Below are 14842 nucleotides of genomic sequence, written 5' to 3' on the forward strand. Positions count from 1 at the left end.
ATGACACTCCTAACCTGGCATTCCTTCCAAACAGTCACCCACAGCCCTGCCTCTAAATGTTGTCATCAGTCGAATCTTGTCGCCAATGAGCTGCTGTAGTTCTTCATACTAGCCATCTCAGTGAGTAATGGGATTCAGTGGTCTTGAGCAGTGCGTACTCTGCTCTGCACCAGGTTTACCCCAATACAGAGTATTATTTTATCAATTTTCTCTGTCATTTTTATCCTGCATGGAACAGAGTACGGGCCTATTGATCTGATAAGGTTATATCTTTACTTGCAGTCCCACTTGTGTGGTATTTTAAAAATCCAGTCCTGGTTGCCAGATGGATTGAACAGCTTTTCTGAAATCAACAAAGCAAGCAAATGTTTTTGTCTGTTTTTCTTTAATATGGTTGTTAACAAGCACCTGTAAGTTAACATGAGATCACTCATCCTTTTTCTCCCTGCAAGGAAAAAGCCAAGCTGACTTTCACAGAGGCAGGATGTGCTGCATAGCTCAGCTCCCACAACCTGCCTCCAATCCATGAATGAAATAAAGAGTTCAGCAGTCTTCAAACATGATGGTTCTGTTTCCCCCTTTGTGTGTTGCTTTTGTACAAATATTCTCTCTCTCAAAATGTAATGAAACAACAGTGATGAAACCCTGATCAAGTGAATCTTGAAGCTTTCTGTGCAATAACTTATGCCATTCTGTCAAACTCTCTGATAAAAAGATCTGAATAGCTAATGTCTCTTTTTTGTGCTTTCATTTGATTCTCTTTCTCTCTTTCTTTTTCCCTTTCAAGGATTCTGGAGAAAGGACCAAAGGGGATTTTTTTTTTAGCCTCTCTGCTCTTCTCCATGTAAAGTTATGCAAAGCTTGGAGGCTGTCTCTAGTTGCAGTGCTGCAGTCCTCCAGAGGGCTAGAAAAGGGTCCTCATAAAAACCTCAAATGCAGCAGTCTCTTCCTTCTTAACCACCTGCCTTGGAATGGATACTGGAGTAGACTGGATATCCTGATGGGAAAGTGACATTCAAGGGGGAAGAGAATCATGGTTCGTCTCCTTCAGAAGGTCACTGATCAGTTCTCCTTTTCAGCTTCAGCCCTTTGAAGGCTTCTTTGCCTTGCTCCCCAGCAGGATTTCAGTGTGGAGCCACAGTCCAAGCTACCGGAGTTTGGTGACAGAGTCCTTGACTTTCATGGGTCTTTAGGCTGCAGGGGTTTCGTCTCAAGGTGACTTTGGCAATGACTGGGAAGAACGGGGGATCTTTGTGCATGGAGCAACTCTCCTTTTGTCTGCTCCTGAGTGTCTGCTGTGGCTGGTGGTATCAGCCAGCCAGCTCAGCCAAACCAAAAGGCCAAGGACACCCACACATGAACTCCATCCGCCTTGATGGTGATATCACCTTAGGAGGACTCTTTCCAGTCCATGGGAGGGGCTCAGAAGGCAAGGCCTGTGGTGAGCTAAAGAAAGAGAAGGGGATTCACCGCCTCGAGGCCATGCTTTTTGCTCTGGACCGCATTAACAATGATCCTGACTTGCTCCCAAATATCACCTTGGGGGCCCGCATCCTGGACACTTGTTCTCGAGATACCCATGCCTTGGAGCAGTCACTCACCTTTGTCCAGGCCCTAATTGAAAAGGACAGTACTGATGTGCGCTGTGTGAATGGTGGGCCACCAATCATCACTAAGCCAGAACGTGTGGTTGGGGTGATCGGAGCGTCTGCCAGCTCTGTCTCCATCATGGTAGCCAATATCTTGCGCCTCTTCAAGGTAAGATAGAGAGCTACCCTTTTGCTCTTCCTATCCTATATCTTCTCGTACTCCAACTGTGTAAGATGATTTGCAATTCAATGCCTTCCTTCTTGCTGTAGCTGCTAAAATAACCGCCAGTGACTGTTAAGTGGAAAAAACATTAAAGTAGTTTTAACAATAATTATACAGACTAAGTTCTTGCTCCCTGGCGGGGAAAGAGGAGGGGAGTGAAAGCGCTTTCTGTGTCTCTGTGGGTGTTTAAAGAGCTCCCTGTCTCCCTGGGGAAGTCTGACCCTTCCCTTCCCTTGCAATCATGATACTTTGAGCAGGAGGGTTTTTTTCTTTTGCATCTCCCACATGTGAGGCAAAACGGGCACGCTGATTCTGATGCCATTGGATTCTGTGGGGAAGGGCGTTCCTCAGTGTAGAGCGGGGTGGGGGGAATTATATGGTTTGTTTTACAGCTGAGAGGAATATTCATGCTGTGCGTGTCCAAGAAGCTGCTGTGGGAGGGTGAGGAGGTGGGGAGAATGAGAGATTTGTTCCACAAAAGCATTTATAAAGCAGTGTGAGGGGGAAGACCCTTTTCTAGTACACATGATAATTTCCAATCCTGGGAGGATGCACTTAGCTCTAGGGGCAAGTGAGGGAGGTCCCTCAGCCTAATTTACCTTTCAGTGCCAGAACATCGGTGCAGTTTTTATACCTTGCCTTCCCAACCCCAGCTGCAAGGATGGCAGCATATTACTTTTGATACACAGGTGATAATGGTAAGCTTCTGTATGATTGTTTAAGATGCTGCATTACAGGTTGGCAAAATAGATCGTGGAAGGAAGGAGGAGAATGGTCCTCCCTTTTAAATTCACATTTAAAACAGAATTATAACTGCAGAATTATAACTGCAGGGTCTGCCTGTATAATGGGAGAAAGTAGCACTTGGCTAACTTCAGATTGACGAATGGAACTGCCTTTCACTGGTCTATCTAGCTCTATTGTCCGTGTTGATTGGTGGCGGCGGCGGCAACAACTCCCCAGCATTCCAATAGGGGTCCTTTCCAGCCCTAACTTGGGTAGCAGGGATTGAGCCTGGAATCTTCAGTACACAACAGGTGCGCTCTGTCACTGAACTGCAGCTTCTCCCCAGCTATGGTCCTCCTCTTCAAAAAACCTTAGGCTTGTTCCAGTGGCAGCTGGTACGGGTGCTACCAGGGGGGTGGCGGGAGGCACCTCTAAGTGTAAATTAGTAGGCACTTACCTCCCATACCACTGCACCTGAAAGCTCTTCTCAGAAGCGCCATGCCGCCAGCACCCGCTGCAGCGGAGGATTGGCTCTGACACGCAGCTGGCCTTCACACATGCGTAGAGGCCATTTGCTGGCCACGCAAATGGCCTCTGCCAGCTGAGTGGTGGAGCTGATCCTCCGCCGCAGTGGATGCTGGGTGGTGTGCCAGTGCCGCCACTGAGCCTGTGTAGGGTTGTGTGAACAAGCTCTATGAGTTACTGTATCACACAGAGATCCATGCAAAGGTTGGTTCAGGCAGGGCTATGGATATGATTTCAATACCTTACCTCTCACCTCATCACTTTAAAAAAAGGCATGGTGAATGGATTGTTAACTCACCAAAGTGGTTATATTAACAAGATCCCTGTTTGCAGTTCCTTTCCATCCAAGTGGCTCTCCTGTCCAGGGGTTGCTGTACTACCCCCACTTATTTATCATGGTTGTACTCCCCTTATTTGTTGTCTGTAATGGAGCAACTTCTCTTGAACTGTTTTCAGAACTGTTGGTGTCTGTGAAGGAACAGTGGTGCCTTAGCCTCAGGGAGAGATAATGAAAAACATACTGGTAGCTGGTCCTAATAAAGGTATTACTTGACCACTACTTTCAGATGTTTTGTTCTAACAGGCCAGCATGGCTCCCTGAAGGTTTTGTACAGTAAGCCAAAAATAACTGTTTGGGGTGGTGATCTCACGAATCTGACAGTGTATGGGATAAGAAAGCCCATGGAAACTTCTTGCTGCTGCAGGAAACCACTTATCAGATGTATTATTTGTTTCAAATCTCTGAGCTCCAATTGGACTATGCAAGAGTCAGATTACATTAACTGGATACAGTATGAGACTTGTCCAGCTATCTCATGCTGAATAGTAGCATTTTCTGCAAAACCCCCCCCAGAAACATTCTATATTAGCAATCCTCCCAAATATTAGAACACAGCTGCAAATGACAGAAACTACCATTTTCTATCCCAGAAGGATGCACTTTTGTGATGAATTATTTTTTGTGCAGAGTGCAATGGTTGTAAGGGACATTCAAGAAACAGACAATGACTTTCCCCCCCTGCAAGATTTCTTTTCAGATTATTTGAATCTTGATACATTGTTATGCAGTGGCTTATCTTTCTCTTGTCAGGCAATCCTGCACTTTAATAGGGCAGCGTTTTGGCTATGGTGGCCTAATAACATGATCCTATACCAGTTTAGCACAAGATATGAGAAGGAAAGAAAAGTGAAAAAAAAATATTCCAGAGAGGTACAGCCCTGCCAAGCACTCCCCCAACATTTATGTCAACACTACCAACAGACACCAGTCACCAATCACATGCTGACATATCCCTATGGGCCAGGCAATCTGCGCATGGTGATGGGGACATAACTGTACATTGTTTAGAGCCAGTGGAAAGGGGAGATGTGTGAGAATAATCCATCTCAAGGGAGCACCCATGCTTCAGAAGTGGGTGTGGAGCTGTCACGGGCATGTATCCTTTGGCTGCATGCTTGCAGTGTTAGGATGTCAGTCATGGTCACAGGAGTGAGCCATAGATGTGATCCTCCACTGGAAAGGACTCAGAGGGGTTCCCACAAACAAGCACACCTGAGAGCCTGCAGATGGGTCTCAGCCACTCAAGAGAGCATTGCAACAGTCAGTCATCCGGTTCTCACATGACATGGTTTGCCTTTTGCTCCAGCTGTCTCATCTTGTCACATATGAAGCTCATTTCTTTTAATTGCCTAGCTGTCCAGCAGACCTTATCACCCCCCCCCACCTAACTGAGGACCTTGTTCACCATGGCAGCCAGCAGTTATGTAGCTGCTTTTGGGTCCAGAAGAGGCTGCCACCTCTCACCATTTGAATGGTGAATTTGTAGGCCCTGAGTCCAGGTAACAAAAGGTTTTCTCCCCCTCCCCTTCAGGGTTTCATCCTGAGGCCTGCTGACGTAAGAAACAACTAAGGTGGGAAGAAGGGAACCCTATCTGCTAAACCCTGATAACAGTAACAACAGCAAGAACAACAGTAAAAGCGCTTTTGTTGAGCAGCATCTAAAAGTGGCACTGCAGCCAAAGACACATTAGTGGAGCTGCCCAAGCAGCCCAACTGCAGCAGAGCTTCTATCCCTTTGCAAATGAATAGCAGCAGTGGTGTCCTTGGTCCTGGCTGCACTTGTTACATACCTGTTAGTCATGCAGTTTGTCAAACTACAGGGAGTAGATTCACAGCTCCATAGAGATTCAGTTGGAATTGCACTAGGCACTGTTGCTAGGGATGCTGTGAGCTCTCTGGGCATGTGGAAAGTTTGGTCCTCTGCATCAGTTGTGGGGCTGCATGTAGAGAACAAAGAGAAACAAACAGACAGTAACATGCCATGGTCATTGGCAGTAATACATGGTTTTTGGACCAGTCCCCACACTCAGTGCCCATGCAGTGGTGCTCTTGCCTCTTTCAGACCTGGTGCCCCGATCCCCTGTTGTGGGAGAGAGAGTGCAGTGACTGAACCCTTTGTGGAGGGTTGCACTCTGAAGTGACTGTCTATTCTGTTCCATGTGGCCAGCTGCAGTCCTTAAAAACAAAAGGGGCTCATGAATGTTTGGCCAGCTTTAGGTGAAGTGCTTGACACCCACCAACAGAGAGCATTTATCCTGTGTCTTCTACTGCGGAGACACTGCTCTTTTAACTGGGGGGGGGGAGGAAAGAATGGCTCGTTAACACAGTTTAGCCAAGATACAACTGACAATACTAAGGGGGGTGGGAGAGAAAGACATGAGTGTTCTTTGCAGCATTCATACTTTGAGTCATGGCATTCCCATGACCTTGTTTACCGTTATGATGTGCATTGTGTGTGTATCCCCAGTTGGGAGTGGTGGGGTGGAAGTTCCAGTTGGGTGTTTGCATGTGGAGTCCTCCTTGCATGTGGAGTCCTCCAGAGTACTTGTGGGGTCCTGAGAAGACAACTCTTAGCAAAGTGCTCTTTCCATCTATGCTCTGAGATGAACAGGCTATTTGCAAAGGGCTCTTTCTCCATAGTCCCTATCACTGAAGTTCACTTTAAAGTGTTCTAAGCATGCACAACATGAGGCCAGAGAGATACAGCCTGCCTTGTTCCATGCACTCTGAATTATGGTCTCCCTGTCAGGGGTTTATATACTGGGATCCTGGATGCAGGGTTAATCTGAATCCAATAGTGCCGAGGAGTAGGAGTGGATGAAGCAGGAGGGGGGCAGCAAGGGCTGGTTTTTTGTTTTGCTTTCCATTGATTTCAGTAAGTGCTCTTTTATGTGTGCCACCTCTGGAGCTGGGGTAACATTATGCCATCATCAGAGTCATATCTGGAGTCTAGAGGTGCTTTAGCATTTGACACAAATCAGTTCCTTCCTGCCCTGCCCATGACACAACCACATTGCCACCCCATTTTGGGGCCCCTGTCAGCTAGAGTTTCCACCAGCAGTGCATAATGCCACAGTTACACTTGTGTAGTAGAGGGAGCAGAGCTGTATCTCTACACCTGGAATGGGGCTTATAACAAATCCTGTGCCACTCAACTTTTTCAAAAGCATAGTATTGTGTCCTTGGTGCATTCCTGTTTTAAATAGGTTGTTTTAATTACTGTTCTTATATCTGAATGCTTAGGATTGCAGCCAGAAACATATTTGGAATACTGCACTTTCATAGGACAGTGAAAATTATTCAGTGCCCTAATTCTGATGTGAAAGTGAGTCACATGGTTGCAAACAGTTTCCACTACTAGGTTGCAGAAGTAAAATTAGAGAAACCAACAAAGAATAATTTCATGATATATTTAAGGTGAACACATTTATTGTGGTGTGAATTTATCATCACATAAACTACTTTATAATAAAGGCCTTGTTGCATTACTGTAGTGAAGTGGGCGGTAATCCACAGCTAGATTTTTTGGCACCCTCCACTGCCGCCACCCCTAGCCTCGTTCCACCCACCTGTCTCCCTCCTTCCGTAGCCTCCTGCAGCCTCCCACCTCCCTCCCCATTGCTGGCAGTGGCAAAGAGTCAGTGTGCAGGCTAATGATGTCATTGCCTGGTATGTGTCTCTGGTTGGTGACATCATTAGCTCACGGAGTCTTCTCTGGCCCTGGCCCCATTGGGTGGTCTGTGTTCACTGCACACAGTTGCCCAATGGTAGATCCACCCCTGCCTTGCTGTCTTAAGCTCATTTGTCTAGGATCTGCTGAGGGCCTGTGATCCTGATGGAGTATATCTATATCTATATCTATATCTATATCTATATCTATATCTCCTTCCTTCCTTCCTTCCTTTCAGCTGCACAAAGTGTTGCTTCCAGGGTATATTTGGAAATTATTGGAATCCTTCCTGGAAAGTAACCAACCTTTCCTGGGTTTTTCCAGAGGTGCACCTCGGTAATTTTGGAGCCTGGACTGAAAGCCCCCACCCACCCACTCTGCCACAAGATAAGCTGCCGTGCACTATTTTTTTTTTACATCAGAACATACTTAGGGGAACCTGGATAGTTTTTTATTTTTAGAAGAAATACTGAATGAGATGCTTCCCACTGACCTGCACATACTACATTTTGCATGGACAGTCCTGCCACTTAAATTAGTGGAATGAACTATTTTTTTGACACCAGAACATGCTCAAGGAAAGGGACATTCTGGGAGCCCTCCCAGTGCCCCCTTTGGTCTTAACCAAGGTAGGAGGAGAGTGCTCCTACCTTGCTTTTCTGGTGATGTGGATCCACTTACCTCTTCTGTCCAGCCACTGGGACATAGCAGCCCTGGAAACAACATTTATTTTATTTATTTATTAACATATTTTTATACCGCCCCAAATATACGTCTCTGGGTGGTTTACAACAAAATAAAAACAGAAAGTAAATCATTAGTTAAAACAAAAATGAAAAGTTTAAAACATTACAACAATTTAAAAGTTTTAAAAGAATATTTTAAAACAGCATTAAAAGCATTAAAACAATATTAATTAAAAGCCTGGGTGAACAGATGCATCTTTAAATACTTTTTAAAAGCTGTCAGAGATGGGGAGGCTCTTATTTGAGCAGCAAGCACATTCCAAAGCCTCGGGGCAGCAGTGGAGAAGACCCGTCCCTGAGTAGCCACCAGACGAGCTGGTGGCAAATGCAGCTGAACCTCTCCTGATGATCTCAATGGGCAGTGGGGTTCATGATGAAGAAGATGTTCTCTTAAATACCCAGGGCCCAAGCTATTTAGGGCCTTATAGGTTATAACCAAAACCTTGTATTTTGCTCAGAAACATATCGGGAGCCATATGGTCTCTCCAAGATGATCCAGAGACCAACTTGGCTGCCACATTCTGGACCAACTGTAGTTTCCAGACTATATACAAGGGCAGTCCCATGCAGAGCGCATTGCAGTAATTCAGTCTGGAGGTTACCAGCAGATGTACCACTGCTGGTGCAGCTGGTATATCAGCCGAAGCTGACAGTAGGCACTTCTGGCCACCGCCTCATCCTGGGAGACCGGGGAGAGACTTGGATCCAGAAGCACCCCTAGACGGCGTACTGTGTACAATAGAGAGCTGTGGTTACAAGGGCTGTCATCCATGGATGTGCCACTCTGCAAACCAAACTCTGTGATTCTGTAGCTGCAGCCGCATCAGCAGGGCTGGGTCCACTTCCTGCTCCTTTGTGGCCAATCAGAGGGTAGCTGCTTATATAATGAGACTTTCCAGTCTACTGGCAGTGCAAAGCATGCTGGGAAGGCCTGCTAGGCCTTTGGAGAACTTTCCATGCTTGCAGCTACTTGCTTAGTTTAACCATGTGTTTCTTGGGTTTGCGGCCCCAAACAGTGGTTCTGATCATGTACTGCTAATGGGTTAGACACTCTCTATCCTTCCAGTCCTCCCGCAAATGGTCATGTGAACAGGGCTACTGTGTATTAAGCATATTATTATTGTTGTTGTTATTTATTTAAACAATCACTCTGGTCAAATTCAGACGTAACACAAAACCGGAGTTACACGGGTCAAGAGGTTGGAACTCCATTATGTCCAAATACATGCAACTGTGGCTTTGCGGTGAAAGCGACTTGTGGTTTGCCTTGCCAAACTCCAGTTTGATCCTTTGGTTTGCAGGAAGGTTTGCTGCTGAGACCTGAGGTTTGGCTGCAAAATGCGGAACTTTTTTTTTTTTTTGGCTGCAAAACTGCAGAACGCGGACAGCACCATAACCATGGTTTTGTGCAGTTTTTGGAACTGCAATCATGGAGATGGCAGCACAGATCTGCCCAGTATTGCGCCTGCTCTGTGTTTTGGCACATCTCACTGGTGCCTCTCCAAGCAACAGCCCTGCCCCTCCTGTCTCCAATGCAGCAATGCAGTTGCCCGGCAGCAGGGATGCCACCCCATCCCTTCCCAAGATTGTCAGCCTGTCAAGTGGCACAGTCACACAGGGACATTTCCTCTTCCCACTTTGTCACTTGCTTCCCCCTCCTGGCAAGCAGGAGGGAAAGGGGTGGGATAACAGGATTGGCAGTAAGTGCTTTGCTCCCAAGAATGAAGAGACAATGATGTATGTCCACAAGCACAAACAGGTGGCAACATAAGCAGGGTACCCCATTAGAGTGCTGGACTGGTAGAGTGTGTGTGTGTGTACCCAGGTTCAGGTTTAAAAGGCAGCCCCAACCAGTGATTTTTGAGCAGCCAAGTCCTATTTTTTTCACCTGTGGCCCAGCCCCTTCCCCTTGGGGGTACCCGTGCAGTCCCTAGGCTTACTCATGGGAAGGGCTGGGCAGCAGGATCAGCATTGCTCCAGTGAAAGGAACGATTCGACATGTGTAATGATGATGGATGCTGATCCTGAGTGGACCACTCACTCATGAGAGTGTAAGACCATGGAGACACCACCTGTAGTCCATGTGGACACCGCCATGGGGACACGACTCATTAGAAGAACCATCTGTGGGGACAGGGGTGTTGGGCAGAATCATTAATAATGTGTGATGACAAAACAGCCCCTTTCTCCCACAGACACAAGAGTGTTAGGCCATGGGGGCTCTATATTGAGCCAGTTTGCTCTATACAGGAAAGCAGTCGGGATGGGTACCCCGGCTACTGCTCTCCCTGTCTTGGTGACTGCTGCCAAGTAGCTGTCAAAGTGTGTCCTTCCAGCCCATCCACCCTTGTGGACATGTGCATTCTTGCTTGTGCCCCAAAATGGTGAACCTGCTTTCCTTGGGTCACTGCAAATCGGGCCTCCCCTCCATTATGACTCAATGCCAGCCTGAACCTGGGAATTTTGAATGGGAGTAAAGATCTGTCCCTGTACCCAGAATTTCCCAGTCCGCACATAACAGCTAGGCTCTGACACATGGAGTGTCACAATCTCCTTTGGGGTTCATGCAAGGCTTCCCAAGAGGAGGGGGTTGCTGTGCAAAAGTCCTATCATTAACCAAAGAGAGTGCCCCCCCCCTGCTTGTGTTGGGCATGAGCATACTCATGAGCATACAATCCAGTGGATTGTATGTTTACCCCAATTGTCCTCTCGAGCAGATTGGCCCTCTTATGAGAGTAGTAGTCCACCGACAGCATGCTGCCAGGGGAGCAAGAGTGTGGTTTGGTCTGCATGGCCTGCTTTGCTGGGGTGTGCCCTTGCAAAAGTATCCTAGGTCAGGGTGGGACAGACCCCCCAGGATCCTTTGCCCACTCTCATATACATTTTCCCTCCTAGGAAGTCATTATTTCCCTTTCCCGGAGTAACTGGAAAATAGTGCCCCCCAAGACACACACACACCCCTGGAATCGTACTTGTGTGGAACAGTTTTGTTGTGGAGCTCTTAGGAGGTGGGCGGTGCAATCGCTGTCAGAAGCATTGGCATGGCATGGCATTTAAAGGGATTTAAATGCCCTTTCCCTGCTGAGGGTGGGCGGACCATTCCAAAAAGGCACTGTAGTGCTTAGCATGCCTCCTTTGACTTTGTGGCCAATCACAGCCACAAGGTGACATGCTGATGCTCTACCCACAGTCTGGTGATGCAAGCGTTACAGAGCTTGCTGGGATCAGCCTTGGTGGACCAGGAAGAGGGAGGAGCTCCTCAGAGGCGTATCTAGGGGAAATAGTGCCTAGGGCAAGCACTGAAATTGCGCCCCTTGTCTGAACATCCAACACCCATCTTTCAGATAACTTTACCATAATATCAGCTGAAAAATACAAGTCAATTAACAAGTCGTTAATCTCTTAATTTTTCAAAAACAATTTAGAAAACTACAAATTTCAGTATGCTGGGGCTCATGAAATACCCAAATACTATGTGGAGGTATACTTGGAAAACTAATGTCTAATTCTCTACTATGCATTGTAGCATCACTATTACACAAGTTTTTAAAAGAAATGGAGAATTTGACTTTTCCCTATTTACTCTGAAAATAATTAAAAGATATGCAGAGTAAACTATGTCACTGCTTGGAATATATTCTAGTATTTCAGAAAGACCGTTAAAATGAGAGAAAGAGAGCAAGAAACTCCCAGTGGGCCTTAATACTAAGGCTAATTAATACTAATTTCACACTGATTGAAAGACAAACTCACCATTAATAGCCATATTATTAAGACATCACATTTAACTCACTTATAACAAGAAGCAAAGAGCAAATGAATACAATCCTAGCTCATAAGCTTCAGCTTATTATTCACAAGCCCTGATTCTCTGTACATAGTGCCAAACTGAATATGTGTACAGTGACATATTATATTAATTAAAAAAAAAAAATACCTGTAGCCGCTAAAGGCTGTGGTGTGGATCTGGAAAGGTTCCCGCTCCCCTCGCTGGCCTCTAGGGCTTTGCAGGGACCATTTGAGCATGTATGGTGGCCATTTATATCTATATCTATCTATCTATCTATCTATCTATCTATCTATCTATCTATCTATCTATATATCTGCTGAAAACAAAATGGCTGCCACACATGCTCAAATGGCCTCTGCGAGGCCTGGCATGTGGGCCTCACAGAGGCCATTTGAACATGCACAGTGGCCATTTTGTTTTCAGTTGCCAATTTTTTAGAAAATTAATTTTTAAAAATGGCGCCCCCCTTCAAGTGGCGCCCGGGGCACGTGCCCTGCCTGCCCTACCCCTAGATACGCCCCTGGAGCTCCTGAAACCGGAAGTTGCTGGACTGTGGTTGGATGATTTTCTGCGATGTGATTTATGGTTTGAAATTGAAACTACGGGTTCATCAAGCTTCAGTTTCATATTATGTGTGAATGCACCCTCTGTGGGTAGAATCAGTTGGCCATAGATACAGGCTGACTTAATAAATAAAAGCATAGATCTGAAACACTGGTTGGAGGAAAATGTCCCTTCTACCTTCCCTAAATGCACCCTCAGTATCATGATTCCCCCCGCGCAAGGTGCAAGTGGTCACTGTCTCTTATTGGCTGTGGTGACATAAATTTGCCCCATTCTGAAACTTACGTCCAATTTGTCTTTTCCTTTAGTTGAAGAATGAGGAGGCTTATGCACTAAATCTGAGGTACTTATTGATCTACACTTATTCTTGCTGTGAGGTCCAAAAGGTCATTACTTTGTTAGACTCCAAACTGAGAGGTTAAAAAGTACAAGTCTCACCTTCAAATTCATTCTTTTGCAATGTTACAGTTACGTGGGCTATTCAGACAGGTCAGTTTGGAAGGGCCTTTTCTAATGTATAGTCTGTGCTTTCTGTATTGCTCCTTGTTTGTGAACATACCCTCTTTGGCTCTTGGTTACCATCAAAATGAAGCTGGTTAGAGTCTAATGCACACCTATTGGGATGGCTGTGATTGTACACATAGGTGTGACCTCCAGGATGCCAAATGAGGTGATATGAATTTTAGGCAGCAGAGCTATTTTAAACATCCCTACAATCAAATCTCTGAATGTATCTCAGATATGGTGTCATTATTTTGCTAGACATTGGAGAATGAATTTGTATTTTACCTTTCATCTGTCATGGAATGCCGTTATGGAAGATGATGGTGTTGGACTACAACTCCCATCAAAGGCCACTGTGGCTGGGAATGATGGAAGCTGTAGTCCAACAATCTCTGGGGACCCAGGCTTGAGAAGACCCGCTGCTACATAGAATTATCAGGCACTGACCAAACTTAGCCCAGCTTAGCTTCAGCAATCATTGGCCCTGGAATCTTCACATGTAAGATAAATCAATCAAGATGTTGATTGAATGGGAACTTACCCATACAACAAGTAGCATGCAAATATATCCTTGTGTCTCAGGGTGGAGTTCCATACTTCTAGAGGATAGCATTCTGACGAAGATGTTGGCCATCTGTCCAGTCTGCCCTTCTGTGTAGGAAATAATCCAACCCATTTTAGATCTTAATGTGCATTAACCACATGCACCTCTTCTATATGCACTTGTATGATTTCCTACCTAGCAGTGTTTTGTAGGTAGAACCAACATTATTTATGAAACTGCCCTTCTGTATCCTTCCTGGATCAGGCAGCTTTTCTGCACACGAGTCTGGCAATATATGATGCTGCTTTATGCTGAGCCTGGTCATTAGTCAATGTAGGCCAGTATTGTGATAGGTGGCAACTTTCTAGGGTCTCAGGCAGGAGACTTTCCCAGCAACTCCTTGTCAAAATAAGAGTGTCTCCATCTCTGATTGCTTTTAAAAATACACTTAAGACATACCTCAGGCTTTTAGTTAAAATTTGAATTGTTTGAAATTGTTGTTATCCTGTGAAAGTGTTTTGTTTTTATATTATAATTCAGGTTATGTACACTGCCTAGAGATGTATATACCAGATGTCAAATCAATCAATCAATCTATCTATCCATCTATCTCACCCTGCTCCACCCACCCACACCGGAGATCCCTTAAGCAGAGATCCTGGGGATGGAACCTACAATCCTGCTCATGCAAAGCATGGCCCCCTTCCACATTTTGACAGTTCTATCCTGAAAGGATACATACAAGGCTCAGAGCACAAAGAGGTTATGTAAAAGGATAAAACCAGGTGACTTTTGCACAGTGGGTAGTTTAGAGCACTTGAAAGAGTTCTGGTTGGCAGTAGACTTGTTCATCAACACAGCTCTTAGTCATGCCTGAATTCTGTGAAGGTCATTGGCACTGCTGAATAAAACATCCCTTTTCATTGTGTTCTCAGAATTGTTTGGCAAATGGGAATTCTTTGTCAGATCTGACCCTTTGTGGGAAAGAGAGCAAGTACATATGAAACCTTTCCAAATAACAAGATAGATTACAACTGTTGGTATTGATGTCATAATAGCTCTGGCTAGATCAGCACTACTTTGCAGAAACCATATTACCAAAAAAAAAAAAAAAAATAGAGCGAAGGGCATTTCTGGATGGAGATTATTTTAAAGTGTTAGGGCATCCTGATGCAACATTCCCAACACCCACAAGCTCTATGGGCTAACCTAAGTGGCAGACTGGGTGGTTGCTTGGAAGATCACAATGGGTAGGGGAAAAAAGAAAAGGTTATAGCCTGAAACCCCTGTGCGGCTGGTGGTGCTATTTCAGGGTTATTGCTAAAGCAATAAAAGGAAAAGCAGCAAACTTCCCCTTTTTCTTACAAAGCAGCAGCATTGGCATCGGGAGCCTTGCTAGTGAAAGAGGTGGGAGGATGAGTTCTGCCAGCAGCCATAGCTGGCCAGAGTGAGCTTCTACAAGATAAGGCTGAAGTTAGATCTGGTTAAGGGTAGAGGGGTTTTTCCATTAAAAATTAAACTATGCACCAAGTACACCAGCACTGGTGTGCACAGAAGCTCCCTTTTGAAAAGAGAGAGAAAAAGAACTTCTTTCCCCGGAGTAGCAGCAACAGTGACTTCA

The 14842-nt window shown here is 45.5% G+C and overlaps 1 protein-coding gene across 5 annotated transcripts in view; it reads left to right on the forward strand.

The window, feature by feature from the left end:
* The window catches only part of GRM4 (glutamate metabotropic receptor 4), a 600709-nt gene that overhangs the window by 195599 nt on the left and 390268 nt on the right, over positions 1-14842 (forward strand). For 4 of the 5 annotated variants that reach the window (XM_053249246.1, XM_053249247.1, XM_053249249.1 and 1 more), the window contains one exon: positions 788-1758. In XM_053249246.1, coding sequence (XP_053105221.1) covers positions 1228-1758 — 531 coding nt within the window. In that variant the 5' untranslated portion in view covers positions 788-1227. Of the gene's footprint in view, positions 1-787; positions 1759-14842 lie in introns of those variants that run through there. The other variant, XM_053249250.1, reaches the window with a different exon arrangement.

The sequence above is a fragment of the Hemicordylus capensis genome, chromosome 4, assembly GCF_027244095.1.
Source record: "Hemicordylus capensis ecotype Gifberg chromosome 4, rHemCap1.1.pri, whole genome shotgun sequence".
In the NCBI taxonomy this organism is placed as follows: Eukaryota; Metazoa; Chordata; class Lepidosauria; order Squamata; family Cordylidae; genus Hemicordylus; species Hemicordylus capensis.